The 15,972-nt window shown below is 43.9% G+C and overlaps 1 protein-coding gene across 1 annotated transcript; it reads left to right on the forward strand.

Moving 5' to 3' along the window:
- The first annotated feature begins 2,433 nt into the window (after positions 1-2,433).
- Positions 2,434-15,950, forward strand: LOC106607816 (clusterin-like). The gene is made up of 9 exons (XM_014205188.2): positions 2,434-2,613; positions 6,198-6,328; positions 6,444-6,592; positions 6,750-6,920; positions 7,121-7,568; positions 7,660-7,791; positions 14,955-15,181; positions 15,269-15,444; positions 15,583-15,950. The coding sequence occupies exons 2-9, from the start codon at positions 6,238-6,240 to the stop codon at positions 15,593-15,595; spliced, it is 1,407 nt and encodes a 468-aa protein (XP_014060663.1). The 5' UTR covers positions 2,434-2,613; positions 6,198-6,237; the 3' UTR covers positions 15,596-15,950.
- The last annotated feature ends 22 nt before the right edge of the window (positions 15,951-15,972 follow it).

Consider the following 15,972-nt stretch of genomic DNA (forward strand, 5'->3'; position numbering starts at 1 on the left):
ATAGGACATTGACTTCCAGTTATGTAATGTTATGCAGTAGTATTGTAGGCTACATCAAAAAAGTGGTAGCTGGTAACACAATATTGAGCTAAACTGAGGGCATGTGGTTCTAAAGATTGAGAGTGAATATCAAGTTAGGATGTTGAGTCTTCCATTAGCAGATTAAGAAGCCCCAACAGCATTCAATTTGTGGAGTTGTGACTTGGGATAGACTATAATGACTTCAAAGAGATTTTGATCTCGATGCCAAACTTCAGAGACAGTGAAAAAAATTGCCCATGCAGTCATAAGGGACTAGGCTACAACCCAGAATGGTTTAAATGACTTGGAAGATAAAACAGAACAATGACGAAACAATGAAAACATTGAGAACATTGCTTTACTGAAAGCACTGAAGATTACATTTTTGACAAATTTTGGAGCATCTCTAACGTTTTGTATCTGGACTGCATCTATTTATCACACTGCAAAGATAATTGATCTACGTTTTGACACACCCAACATGTCCAGTCCTTCGTTTATAGCAGCAGCTACTGAGAACATAAACATCTCAGCATTTCTTACGTCAGATCTACTGCCACCCAGTGGACACTATGTAAAATTACTAGGAACCTTCTTGATTAATACTGCAGGAGGATACATTATGACGCCGAGAATCAGCAGAAAATATAGATTACTGTCATTTTTCATTGTCCTAAAATATTTTTTTGCCTTACTGTACATAGACCCTGATACTGATGGAAAACATCCTTGCCAAAGGCACTTGTATCACATAGACACCAGCCATCATAATAATCTTACATCCATCGAGCTTAAAGGCATTCTAAACCCACTGCTGTGGTCAGCAAATGTATAACAAGGCATGAACAATTAAAGTGATACAAATCAATAGCATGATTTGCAATCAGTGTTATTTTGAGAGTAATGCAATAGAACATTTCTCAGAGGGAGCAGCTGTTGTCATTCCCAGCAGCAGTTTATCACTGTGGGAGAGTTTCTACTGCATGTCTCAAGAGATCCCTGTAGTCACACGTCTGCCTCTGACTGTGTCTCAGTCTGTGAATGACCTTGACTGGTCACATGCACTTGGAAGGAAGGGAGGAGAGGAGGAGAAGGATGGAGGATGAAAGATGAGAGGAGGGAGGAGAGAAGGGAAGAATGGAAAGGGGAGAAGGGGATGGAAATGGAAGAGGTAGGAGGATGCAGGCCCAGGCACGTCTTGCTCTGCCCTGGTCTGGGCCTGCTGGAGGTCTGCCCATAGAGGGGGAGAGAGGAGGAGTGTCTGCCTGACTAAACACAACAACAGCATCTCTCACAAGGGCCAGACACCATCACAAATCAACCCTGAGCTCGTCTGGATGTGGATGACAAATCATGTCTGTGGACTTGAGCGTAGACACTAAACTTGGCTGAGTCCTTTTCTATTCTTCACAAAACCGAACATCAAGCCATGAGGACTGATGCCAAGGGCATTATTCAAGTTTGTTTATATATGATCTCATTTATATCCTTCAAACTGGTGTGTCAAGTTCGTACCCACATTCAAAATCAAAATCTGTCTTTGCATGAGAATAACACAAATATGAGAGAATTAATATAAAACTGGACCAACTGAGGTCTTGTTGCTAGGACGCTCCAGCTGTAATGTCCTGCACAAATGAACTTTCACCTTTCCTCTTATTTGAAACCACAAATCAGCCCCTAAAGACTGCTGACACAGTGCCAAGGTATGAGTGTGTGCACACAGTAAATATCACCCAAGCAGACATTCAACATTAGGGCCCAGAACTTGTTATTCTCTGTGTGTTTTAGGTGGAGTGTAGTCAGGAATCTAGCTTTTCCATTTCCTCCTTTTATCTAGTTTTATTTCTGAATGAGTTTATGTAATGATCTTGCGTCACAGGAAAAAATAAAGTATACTCCTAACTGGAGACATCTGGCCACTGGCCTGGCTGTAGAGCTCAGCTTGGCAACAGGATGATGAGAGCATAAAGTAAGAGGTTTACATTTGCAGGGCTCATTAAAGAACCCTTTTATAACCTGTTGGATTCAGCAGCAACACATCATCAACATTCCTGTACCTGTGCTTGGTCATGAATTTGTGTGAAGCTGGAGCCTGGGACAGTTGTGTTTGAGCCAAGTGTGGAGTTTAGGGATATGTTTTGAATTAGAGCTACAAGGTGTTACCATTATAACTTGAATTTGACTCCTTTTGGATGATCCATGTGTGTGCTTGTAATGATGCGTAGATGCACTGAGTCATGGAGATGTGTGATAATATAAGGATCGATCATCTTGAAAGCCCCTTCCTCCATGTGCCCAGACCATGTTCACTGACCCACAAAAATGACACAATCCTCCCTCTAGTTACATTGTCTCCCAGGAGCCAGAGAGTAGCCAGAGGGAGCTTAGTGACACACGGTGCGACAGTGCCCACTCCTGGCTGCTCCAGGAACTGAGCTGTGACTGGGAATTACACAACTTCTGGAAAAGTCCAAAGCCACAGGGCGTGAGTCACAGTGTCAACATCACCGCTAGGTTCTGTATAAATACCTAGCGGAAGACAGCCTCACTGCAATTCATCCGCTCTGAAGAGGCAAGATCAACAGGGAGGTGAGTGGTCCTCTTCTGCCTGGCAGCCCGGCTGGCTGGGAGGAAAATGCATATTGTGTGTCTTCAGGGTATCAGCCCTGTGCACAGCTGCCTTCTGCTACGCTAGACAGAACTGCAGTAGGAGTATCCTTGAAATGCTTGATTTGTCTTTAGAATTGTACCTGGGGGTGATGCTACTATTTTTTTGCCATGTTGTTTATTATGATAAATATTGTTTCTATTTGATTCTGCAGAAATTCTGCACAGTGATGATACTGTTATTCCTCATTCTTACTCATGGGTGACCTCTGTTCAAAACTGCTGCTGCCTCTGCCTGTGAATGACCCAGATATGTACTGCGTATATCGCAACATTTTAAGGCTGCAAGCTTTATCCAATGCATTTGCTATAAAGACTACACAATTGGATAATTCAATTCAACATCCTCAAAGGCACAAAGTCTCTCTGAGTTAGAGTGCTGTTATTGTGTTGATATTGTAGCTGCACAGGGCATGTTTGAGTGAGATGGACAGAGCAGAGAGCAATTAAGTCTGGACACTGCAGTTCTCAAGCCCCATTTTTTCCCCCTTGTAGGAGTATATTGGAATGTGAAAATCCCTTCTAATACAGAGCTCTGTCCATCTGCTTGATTGAGCAGAAATGTGGGTTCTACTTCTGGGTTCTATTAATGGTGTTCTACTTTTTCCTGCAAGTCATACAAGTGCTATTGGACCTTATTTATGAGTAGGACATTGTTTGAACTTGTAATTGACTTCTTTTTCTCCCATTATTATTTTCCCTTATATCCACCCAGACCTGTAAAATATGTAAGGCTAGTCCTGTGTCTGAAAATGTCAGCATTATGACGGTATCTTGCCATTTCCCTTAATGGCAAGATATTTCCTTCAATGGTGACATTTCAACTGAATATCTGGTACCACAATTGGAAGGATGTGTAATGGTTTCCAAATCTAAACATTGGGCTTTATTTTTTTCCCAACAATTCAGTGTTTTCTGGGAAGTTGCACAGTGAGCGTGTTGAATACACAAGGGATTATAGGGCTTCCTGGAATAATCACAGAGATTAGTGGAGAAGAATTTGTGTTTGTTTCGGTTCTATTCCAACAGGGATATCTATCAGATAAACGCCCACTAGGGGTGGATTCAATCTCTAGCGCCGAAGATCAGCGTTGTAGCGTGATTTAAATTTATAGGCAATGTTTCTGTGTTTGAGGAGACTGCATTCACAGTAAACGCTGCATATGTTGACTCAATCGAAAATGACCTTTACATTTCAACCGCGCTACAACGCTGCTCTTCGGCGCTAAGGGTTGAATCCAGCCCCTAATCTCCGCATTGTATCTGTGTCACAGGGCTTATCTTGAGCCTAATGTCAATACTTATATCAAATTTAAAAAGTATACAATAGGAGAAATGTCTATGATGTAATGCAGTATAATCCCACTTTATCGTTTGGAACAAATCAGCAAATGTCAGCATTAAAGGAAAAGGTTTCAAATGATGCTGTGTCACAGTATTGTCTTTGTTATATAGGCAACATTACCCTCTAGTGGGTAATATCAACATCACAACAACACCAAGGTCAGACGTGGACTATACAGGTATTCCCAAACTGGGGTAATACAGGTATTCTCAAACGCGCAATTCCGTCGGTGGTACGCCAAATAAAAATGTGATTCACATCTATTTTACACATTTTGAAACAGTCTATTTATATTTTCCAACGGGGCTATACATTTGGGTGTTTTTTTTCTCGCCTGAGTAGCCTCCTTTCACTTCCAAAAATAAAATGAAACCATCTAGTGTTCAGCGAAATAACAACACAATGTCAAATACAGGTAGCCTAGTCAAATAATTAACATCCAATCACATTAACCGTTACTCTCTCGGGGGAATTCCACTAACGGTCCGTATGTAGCCAAACGTAGCTGCTGCTCATTCCGTTTACTCGAAAAAGGATACATGGTTAAAGAAAAGTAAGGCCCGCGTCCATAGAGACACATACCAGCTCTACTGGTAACGTTAGCACCTGTCGACGACACAAGTTGTTCTGTTCCACGAGCACATCCAATGCTAGCATCAGTAATTCTACATTTGTTGTTAGCCCAGCTAGCATGGACACTGACAGTTGTGAATCCGATGCAGCCGAAAAGCTACTGCCCCCTTACCCGGGAAAGCACCGAACAACAGACAGGGACGTTGGACCATCGAAGAGGCGCAAATATGATGAGAAATATATTGATTTGGGGTTCACTTATATTGGGAGTAGTGCCTTTCCTCAGCCACAGTGTGTTATATGTGCAAAAGTACTATCTCACAACTCGATGAAACCTTCACTCTTGCGCAGACATTTAGAAACAAAACATGCCAATTTGAAAAATAAGCCATGGGAGTTTTTTGAGCAAGAATTAAGACGACTTTCGAGTAGTAAGACATGTATAAAAGCAACAGATACCATTCAAATGAGCTAGAAGAGTCATATGGTGAGCCCCATACTATTGTGGAGGACTTAATTCTCCCTGCTGCCGCGGATATGGCTGGGACAAAGCTGGAGGAAAAGGCCAAAAAAACGATACAGACAATGCCTTTATCAAACAACACTGTTTCACGACGCATCAGTGACATGGCAGGAGATGTTTTGAAACAATTACTGCTTCGCATACAATCCAGTGAATTCTATGGATTACAGCTGGATGAGTCAATACACATGGCGGGCCTGGCACAGCTCCTGTTATATGTCCATTACGTTTATGGGGGGTCAATTAAGGAAGACATCCTCTTCCGCAAACCACTGGAAACCAGGCCAACAGGAGAGGATATTTTTCAAGTACTGGCCAGCTTTGTGATATCAAATGGACTTTGGTGGTCAAGATGTGTTGGTATCTGTACTGACGGCGTAAAAGCCATGATAGGGAGACATAGTGGACTGGTAACGCGGGTGCAAGCAGTTGGTCCCGACGCCACTTTGGTACACTGCAGCATCCACCGAGAGGCTCTTGCTGCCAAGGGAATGCCTGACAACTTGAAAGACGTTTTGGACACTACAGTGAAAATGGTTAACTTTGTTAAAGCAAGGCCCCTGAACTCTTGCGCATTTTCTGCACTATGCAATGGTATGGGCAGCGACCATGTAACACTTTTACAACATACAAGACATGGACATGGACGTGGGCTGGTTATCAAGGGGCAAAGTATTGACACGTTTTTGTTTTTTTTTAATTAAGAGACGAGCTTCAAGTTTTCTTTACTGACCATAATTGACACTCATTCTTATGTTTAATAAATGTATCGTATAGTGTGTGTGTGGCAGGCTTACAATGATGGCAAAAAAACAACATTTGAGAGTGCGCTGACCCTGGTGCTAGAGGGGGTACACAGCTGAAGGTTAAATGTTTGAAGGGGTACGAGACTATAAAAAGTTTGGGAACCACTGGACTATGAGGTCATTTTGTAGTGCTTTTCATAAGAGGCGTTATGATTACATCCGAAATACCCTAAGCCCCAAGTAGCTACCATAGACGTTTTCCCCCATAAATGTTTTAAATCTCGGTTTTGCCAGATATTGTATCATGTCTGTTTTTCAGGTGTGTACTGCATCAGTCGCTTGGTATCTAAGAAACAGTAATGATGAGAGTCTTTGGGTCACTAGTGGGCCTTGCTTTGCTTCTGGTATCTACTGAGTGTCTGCTGCCTCCATCCAAGGAGGATCTAAGCCGTAAGCCATCATATAACTAAATATCTTCAAATTGTTCAGAATAGCGGTATACTGTATAATGCTGGATATTTTTAAGTCGCTGTGGAGATTTATTTTGAGCGATTGTTCTCTGCAGAGATTTCTCTCCTGGGGGTGAAGTACCTGGACAAGCAGATAGAGAATGCCATCAGTGGGGTGAAGGAGATGAAGACAGTGATGGAGAGGTCTGGAGATGATCACAATAAGTTCCTGAGTGCCCTGGAGAAAACTAAACAGCAAAAAGAGGTGCAGTGCATTTGAGCAACGCACTGTACCATGAGCTTTCATCACTGTTTTGGACAAAAATAAGTTAAAGATCACACTACATTTTGTGTTCAATTCATCAGCTATAGTCACCTAGTTCTTTTTAACCACTGACTCAGTTGCTGTGTTTGTTTCCCAGGATGCTCTGAAGGCAGCTCAGGAGATGGAGACTAAACTGAGTGAGGAGCAGGAGGTGTGCAACGGCACCATGCAGTCTCTGTGGGAGGAGTGCAAGCCCTGTCTGAAGAACACCTGTATCAAATACTACTCCAGGACCTGCAGCAGTGGCGCCGGACTGATCGGCAGACAGGTACCGCCTCAACTACACAGAACTATCATCAATCAATCTCCACATTGGTTTGCAATTGTAGTTCAAATATGTTGTGTGAGCTAGACGTACACAGAGACATGCAGGACAGCTGATCAATGTGTTTAAGCTATTGTTATACAATCCTTCCAAATAAAATAGGTTACTGTTGGTCTAGCTGCTTTCTCCTGTTTCTCTCTCAGCTGGAGGAGGTTCTGAACAGGACCTCTCCAATCTCCATCTGGATCAACGGGGAGAACATGGATGTTCTGGAGAGGGAGGACCAGGAGCAGAGCCAGAGGTTCCAGAACCTGGAGGAGCGTTACTCCGACGTGGCCGATGGGGTGGACAGTATCTTCATGGACAGCTTGAGGGTGTTTGACCACATGCGTTCCCTCAACCCTCCCATGTTCTCCAGCCCCTTCCACATGCCCAGTATCTGGGGTCAGAGTGAGAGGGCCAATGAGAGAGCAGAGATGGCAGAGGCGGGCGAGGTGCGCTCCCGTATGGTCAGGTCCGCTTTGCAGGACCCAGACTTCCATGGGTTCCACAACATGTTCTCTCCTATGATGGACATGGCCCGGAATATCTTCAGCTCCATGGGGCCTGTCATGGACGCAGACGCTAACTTTGACATCAACCCCTCAGAGGGTATACCTCAGTCCTAATTAGACAACTGTTATTATACAATAACATGGTGTTAACGTTTACATAAATGATCTTGGGCTTCTTTTTTCCACAGAGGGGAGTGTGAATGAGGATGTTGTTGTGACAAAGCCTTCCGGTATGACCTGCAGAGAGATACGTCGCAATTCTGCTGGCTGCATTAAACTGCGAGGAGAGTGTGAAAAATGCGTAGCGATCCAGGATATTGGTAAAGCTCATCAGATTTGTTGGTATTTTCTCTTTCGCACAATTCTGCAACATTCATATAACCCAGGTGATTCATAACTCAGAGGTCAGAACAGGTCTGAACAAAAACATGTAAAATTATCATTGGCACATCATAGGGAGTAGCATTCATCATGCAACAAGCACTGGCTTGTACACCTACACTTTCAAGTGTCTACGATACCACAAAGTCATGCCTTGGCTGAGTCAGGTATTTTTTTAATTTAACCTTCATTTAGCTAGGCAAGTCAGTTAAGAACCAATTCTTATTTACAATGACGGCCTACCAAAAGGCAAAAGGCCTCCTGCGAGGACAGGGATGGGATTAAAAATAAAAATATAGGACAAACACACATCATGACAGTAGAGACACCACAACACTACATAAAGAGAGACCTAAGACAACAACATAGCATGGCAGCAACACATGACAACACAGCATGGAAGAAACAACACATGAAAACACAGCATGGTAGCAACACAAAACGTGTTGATGACGTTGTATTGATTGTGACGACTGCTGTTCATCTAATTATTAACTGTTTATAATTACGTGATTCAATTAATCAGGTAATCATTAACTCAGTGACCTGGGGCACCATGGGAAAAGTTTGTTTTTATTGAGTTTCCGTTTCCCAAATTAACTCAAAGAATATCAGAATATAGATTTTACAGCAGTCGCTAATTAATTAATTTCCTCTACAGTCTCATCCTGAACGTCGCATAATTCGTAAATCTGCACAAACCCGAGTCTCACTAAATGATTCCGTACGACACCAATTGAGTTTATAATGTATTTACTAACATGCTAAAGGATAACATAAGATACACATACACAAACACACAGTCTAGCCTATTGATTAAAAATGTGTACAATGAAACAGGTTCCCATTTCACATGTTACACAAAATGGGGATTTTAGAAAGAGAGAGAAAGAGAGTGCACGAGAGAAAAGCACACTTGGATACATTTGTAAACTATGCTTAGTTTAGCCCTAACACCTTGCCCCGAACTGCTGCTCTTATGGGTCAGAATATAATAATCTCTTCTCTGATGGCGGCACTTATTTCGTTACTGGGTGTAAGTCTCTGATTGTCCACACGATGTCAGTGTCCTTTCTCTTAGTTGTCTGTTTCCTTGCCCTCGTTCTGAAAAAGGGTCTTCTCTTCTCTTCTCTTACTATTTCCCCCCTCTGGTGGGTGTGAGAGATATCTCTGTAGGACTGTGTTCTATGGTAACCTGACCCGAACAGGACAGTCATGACACATGGTACAAACGTTATTGGGCACAGACAACAGCACAAAGGCAAGAAGGTAGAGACAACAATACACATGTGAAGCAGCCACAACTGTCAGTAAGAGTGTCCATGATTGAGTCTTTGAATGAAGAGATGGAGATAAAACTGTCCAGTTTGAGTGGTTTTTGCAGCTCGTTCCAGTTACGAACTGAAAAGAGAAGTGACCCAGGGATGTGTGTGCTTTGGGGACCTTCAACAGAATATGACTGGCAGAACAGGTGTTGTATGTGGAGGATGAGGGTATCTCAGATAGGGGAGAATGAGGCCTATAAATAAGCATCAACCAATGGGTCTTGCGATGGGTATACAGAGATTACCAGTTTACGGAAGAGTATAGAGTGCGGTGATGTGTCCTATGAGGAGCATTGGTGGCAAATCTGATGGCCGAATGGTAAAGGACATCTAGCCGCTCGAGAGCACCCTTACCTGCCGATCTATAAATTAGGTCTTCGTAATCTAGCATGGGTAGGATGGTAATCTGAATCAGGGTTAGTTTGGCAGCTGGAGTGATAGAGGAAACCAAGTCTAGATTTAACCTTAGCCTGCAGCTTTGATATTTTCTGAGCGAAGGACAGTGTACCGTCTAGCCATACTCCCAAGTACTTGTATGAGGTGACTAAGTCTACTTCTAAAGCCTCAGAGGTAGTAATCAAACCGGTGGAGAGAGGGGCATTCTTCTTACCAAACCACATTATTTTTGTTTTGGAGCTGTTCAGCACAAGTTTAAGGGCAGAGAAAGCTTGTTGGACACTAAGAAGTCTTTGTTGTAGAGCGTTTAACAATCAGAGTATGACTGTATCATCTGCATATAAATGGATGAGAGAGCTTACTGCCGAGCTATGTTGTTAATGTAAATTGAGAAGAGTGTGGGGCCTAGGATCGAGCCCTTGGTGACAAGCAGTGGCTGAGACAGTAGATGTTCTGACTTTATACACTGCACTCTCTGAGAGAGGTAGTTAGCAAACCAGGCCAAAGACCTCTCAGAAACACCAATACTCCTTAGCTGGCCCACAAGTATGGAATGGTCTACCGTATCAAAAGCTTTGGACAAGTCAAAATAATAGCAACACAACATTGCTTAGAATCAAGGGCAATGGTGACATAATTTAGGACCTTTAAGGTTGCAGTGACACATCCATATCCAGGGTGGAAACCAGATTGCATGTCAGAGAGAATACTATAAACATCAAAAAAGCCAGTCAGTTGATTATTGACAACTTTTTTCCAACACTTGAACGCAGAACGAGGGGGAGCTCAGTATTGTTGTTTTTAAAAGTTTGTTGTTTTGAAAGTGTATTAGTAGCTAGCTACCTTTTTTAGTTTGGATCCCGCAACGCAGTTGGCATCAGTTGCTGGGACTGCTAGTCTCTGTCCAGTGATCCTGCCGACCAAGGACTGGTCTGAGGAGCTATTTGGCATAGCAGCTAGCCTATTCATATGAAATGGCGCCGACAGAAAGGGCTGCCGTGCTTCTAGCTTCTAGGAAACTTCGCAGTATTTTGTTTTTTTATGTATTATTTGTTACATTATTAACCCAGAAAATGTTTTGTGTTATTACATACAGCCGGGAAGAACTATTGGATATCAGTGGCGGTAACTTACCAGCACTACCAGCATTACGACCAGGAATACGACTTTCCCGAACCGGATCCTTTGTTCGCACCCCCCAGGGCAATTGGACTGATTCCAGAGGCCGACCCAAAACATTGCCGGCGGAGGAGAGGTACTCGGAGTGGTCTTCTAGTCCGACTTAGTAGGCGCGCACAGCACCCACCGCTTCGGAGTATATTACTCGCTAATGTTCGGTCTCTGGATGATAATATTGACGAGCTCAGGGCGAGGGTTTCTTTCCAGACAGACATCAGGGATTGTAACATACTCTGTTTCAAGGAAACATAGCTCTCTCGGGATATACAGTCTGAGTCGGTCCAGCCAGTTGGGTTTTCAGTTCATCGCACAGACAGGAATAAATATCTCTCTGGGAAGAAGAAGGGCGGGGTTGTATGTTTCATGATCAATGACTCATGGTGTGATTGTGATAACATACAGGAACTCAAGTCCTTTTGTTCCCCCGACCTAGAATACCTCACAATCAAATGCAGACCATATTATCTCCCAAGGTAATTATTTTCGGTTATAGTCACAGCCGTGTATATACCCCCTCAAGCCGATACCACGACAGCCCTCAAAGAACTTCACTGGACTTTATGCAAACTGGAAAAAACATCCAAGGCTGCATTTATTGTATCTGGGGATTTTAACAAAGCAAATTTGAGAAAAAGGCTGCCGAAGTTCTATCGACACATCGACTGTAGTACTCGCACTACTAAAACACTCGACCACTGCTACTCCAACTTCCGGGGATGACCACAAGGCCCTCCCCCGCCCTCCTTTCGGCAAATCTGACCACACCTTCAGTTTGCTCCTCCCTTCCTATAGGCAGAAACTCAAACAGGAAGTAGCCGTGCTAAGGACTGTTCAATGCTGGTCAATCGGAATCCACGCTTCAAGATTGTTTTGATCAGGCGGACTGGAATATGTTCGGGGTAGCTTCCGAGAATAATATTGATGAATATACTGATACAGTGACTGAGTTTATCAGGAAGTGTATAGGAGATGTTGTACCCACTGTGACTATTAAAACCTACCCTAACTAGAAACCGTGAATAGATGTCAGCATTCACGCAAAACTGAAGCATGAACCACAGCATTTAACCATGGCAAGGTGACTAGGAATATGGCAGAATACAAACAATGTAGCTATTCCCTCTGCAAGCCAATCAAACAGGCAAAACGTAAGTATAGAGACAAAGTGGAGTTGCAATTCAATGGCTCAGATACGAGAAGTATGTGGCAGGGTCTACAGACAATCACGGACTACAAAAGGAAAACTAGCCATGTTGAGGACACCAATGTCTTGCTTCTGGCCAAGCTAACCACCTTCTTCGCCCGCTTTGAGGATAACACAGTGCCACTGACGCGGCCTGCTACCAAAGACTGTGAGCTCTCTTTCTCCGTGGCCAATGTGCGTAAGACATTTAAGCGTGTTAACCCTCGCAAGGCTGCCGGCCCAGACGGTATCTCCAGCCGCGTCCTCAGTGCATGTGCAGACCAGCTGGCTGGTGTGTTTACGGACATTTTCAATCTCTCCCTATGCCAGTCTGCTGTCCCCACATGCTTCAAGATGGCCACCATTGTTCCTGTACCCAAGAAAGCAAAGGTCACTGAACTAAATGACTATCACCCCGTAGCACTCACTTCTGTCATCATTAAGTGCTTTGAGAGACTAGTCAAGGATCATATCACCTTTACCTTACCTGTCACCCTAGACCCTCTTCAATTTGCTTACTACCCCAACAGATCCAGAGACGATGCAATCGCCATCGCCCTGCACACTGCTCTATCCCATCTGGACAAGAGGAATACCTATGTAAGAATGCTGTTCATTGACTATAGCTCAGCATTCAACACCATAGTACCCTCCAAGCACATCATTAAGCTCATGGCCCTGGGTCTGAACCCCGCCCTGTGCAACTTGGTCCTTGACTTCCTGATGGGCCGCCCCCAGGTGGTGAAGGTAGGAAACAACACCTCCACTTCACTGATCCTCAACACTGGGGCCCCACAAGGGTGCATGCTCAGCCCCCTCCTGTACTTCCTGTTCACCCATGACTGTGTGGCCAAGCACGCCTATAACTCAGTTATCAAGTTAGCAGACGACACAACTGTAGTAGGCTTGATTACCAACAATGACGTGACAGCATACAGGGAGGAGGTGAGGGTTCTGGAAGTGTGGTGCCAGGAAAATAAATTCGTACTCAACGTCAACAAAACCAAGGAGATGAATCGTGGACTTCTGGAAACAGCAGAGGGAGCACCCCTCAATACACATTGACGGGACCGCAGTGGAGAAGGTGGAAATCTTCAAGTTCCTCGGCGTACACATCACTGACAAACTGAAATAGTCTACCCACACAGACAGTGTGGTCAAGAAGGCACAACAGCGCCTCTTCAACCTCAGGAGGCTGAAGAAATTTGGCTTGGCACCTAAAACCCTCACAAACTTTTACAGATGCACAATTGAGAGCATCCTGTCGGGCTGTATCACCGCCAGGAACAGTAACTGCACCGCCCGCAATCGCAGGGCTCTCCAGAGTGTGGTACAGTCTGCCCAACGCATCACCAGGGGCAAACTACCTGCCCTCCAGGACACCTACAACACCTAATGTCACAGGAAGGCCAAAAAGATAATCAAGGACAACAACCACCCGAACCACTGCCCGTTCACACCGCTATCACCCAGAAGGCAAGGTCAGTACAGGTTCATCAAAGCTGGGACTGAGAGACTGAAAAACAGCTTCTATCTCAAGGCCATCAGACTGTTAAATAGCTGAAATATATCATTCTCTCTACTATTATTCTGACATTTCACATTCTTAAAATAAAGTGGTGATCCTAACTGGCCTAAAACAGGGAATTTTTACTTGGATTAAATGTCAGGAATTGTGAAAAACTGAGTTTAAATGTATTTGGCTAAGGTGTATGTAAACTTCCGACTTCAACTGTAGTTAAGCTGCAGCTGGCTCAGAACAGAGCGGCATGTCTTGCTCTTCATTGTAATCAGAGGGCTGATATAAATACTATGCATGCCAGTCTCTCTTGGCTAAGAGTTGAGGAAAGACTGACTGCATCACTTCTTTTTTATAAGAAACATTAATGTGTTGAAAATCCCAAATTGTTTGCATAGTCAATTTACACACAGCTCTGACACACACACTTACCCCACCAGAAACGCCACCAGCGGTCTTTTCACAGTCCCCAAATTCAAGAAACCGTACAGTATTATATAGAGCCATTATTGCATGGATCTCCGTTCCATCTCTTATTGCTCAAATAAACAGCAAACCTGGTTTTAAAAAACAGATAAAGCAACACCTCACGGCACGCCTTTCCCCTATTTGACCTAGATAGTTTGTGTGCATGTATTGACATGTAGGGTACGTGTGCCTATCAATGTAGTTCTGTCCTTGCGCTGTTCTGTCTATTCATGTTCTGTATTATGTCATGTTTCATATTTTGTGTGGACCGCAGGAAGAGTAGCTGCTGCTTTTGCAACAGCTAATGGGGATCCTCATAAAACACCAAAAATACTTCTGATGAACAGGGAAAAATAGAAATTGGCCTATAAAAGTTAGGATCAGCTTGATCTCCGCCTTTAAATAAAGGACGCACCGTGGCTGCCTTCCAAGCAACGGGAACCTCCCCAAAGAGGAGACAGGTTAAAAAGGTCAGAGATAGGCTTGACGATAATAGGGGCTGGAACCTTAAAGAAGAAAGGATCTAAACCATCTGACTCTGTTTTTTTGGGGTCAAGTTTAAGGAGCTCCTTTAGCACCTTAGACTCAGCGACAGCCTGCAAGGAGAAACTTTGCAGCGGGGCAGGGGAAAAAGAGGAGCATCGGGTCTAGTCGCATTAGAAGGGGTGGGAGATGAGGAAATGTTGTACAGGCAATGAGGCATGGCTGAGTCAAATAGGAATCCTGACTTATTGAAGTGGTGATTAAAGAGCTCAGCCATGGGCTCCTTGTCAGTAACAACCACATCAACATTAAGGGACATTGGCAGCTATGAGGAGGGTTTATTCTTCAGGTCTTTAACAGTTTTCCAGACCTTCTTGGGGTTAGACCCACAGAAAGAGAACTGCTCCTTAAACTAACTTTGGCCTTCCGAATAGGTATAACAAGTTGCTATTACATCACACCAAAAGTTGCTGACATAGGGCTAAAGGGACACCAGTGACTCTGTTGACTAGAGTTGTGTATTACATGAAATGCGGTTCTCTCCTCCAGACTGCTCAGGGAAGAAGCCTCTGGCTGGTCCTCTGAAGAAGGACCTGGAGCAGGCCCTGGCCATGGCAGAGAAGTTCACTCAGGAGTACAGCAAGCAGCTGAGGAAGTTTGAGGAGCAGATGTCCAACACCTCCAGCCTGCTGGACCTTTTCAGCAAGCAGTTTGGCTGGGTGTCTGCCCTGGCCAACAACACCAACAACAAGGATGGAATCTTCAAGATCGAAACGGTGAGACTCCATAGTCTGCAATGCGTTGTATCCCATTTCTTTGTAACATGGTCTTATGAATAGACTTACGTCTTGAATTCCTCCAAGGTCATGTCCAAGGACACAGAGGACCCTGAGAAGCCAGGGGACACCAATGTGTCTGTCCAGTTGTTTGACAACCCTGCCATGACCTTCAGTGTGCCTGGAGACATCCCCTGGAATGACCCCAAGTTCTCTGAGGTGGTGGCACAGCAGGCCCTAGACCTCTACAAACAGACCACTGTGTGAGTGCTTCTGTGTCATTGGACCAATAATAATCGTACTAATCACACCAGGCTTCATAGCAAGTACATTTTAAAGTGAGATAGGAGACAAATGTCCTGAAGTGGGTTTAGATTTTTAATTGACCTTTTCCTTTCCAGAGTGGTGAAGTAGAAATCGGAGGACACCCCACCGTGCACGACTACACAAAGCAGAATGTTCAGGATGACTTCACACGGTCAACTAGAAATAGAAGTGAAACCTATCATCATCATCATCATCGAGCATATTATTACAAGTAATTGTATATTCTGTGTAACTAGAGCTCGTCCTGCTGTAAGAACCAAACAATAAATAAACACACCAAGTCCTGTTGTCTTGAGAAAGAATATAGTACTGCTGTTGCCCTTGAGTAAAACCTGCTCACGGCTTTTCACTTCATGTTAATTGCTACTGTTCCTTTTGTAGTTTTGTGCTCTTCTGCACAGCAACGTGCAATATAAATAAATGAGACCTGACAAAAACACCACCACTGTATCTCTGATTATTTG

This window comes from Salmo salar, chromosome ssa06 (assembly GCF_905237065.1).
Source record: "Salmo salar chromosome ssa06, Ssal_v3.1, whole genome shotgun sequence".
NCBI classification, from domain to species: Eukaryota; Metazoa; Chordata; class Actinopteri; order Salmoniformes; family Salmonidae; genus Salmo; species Salmo salar.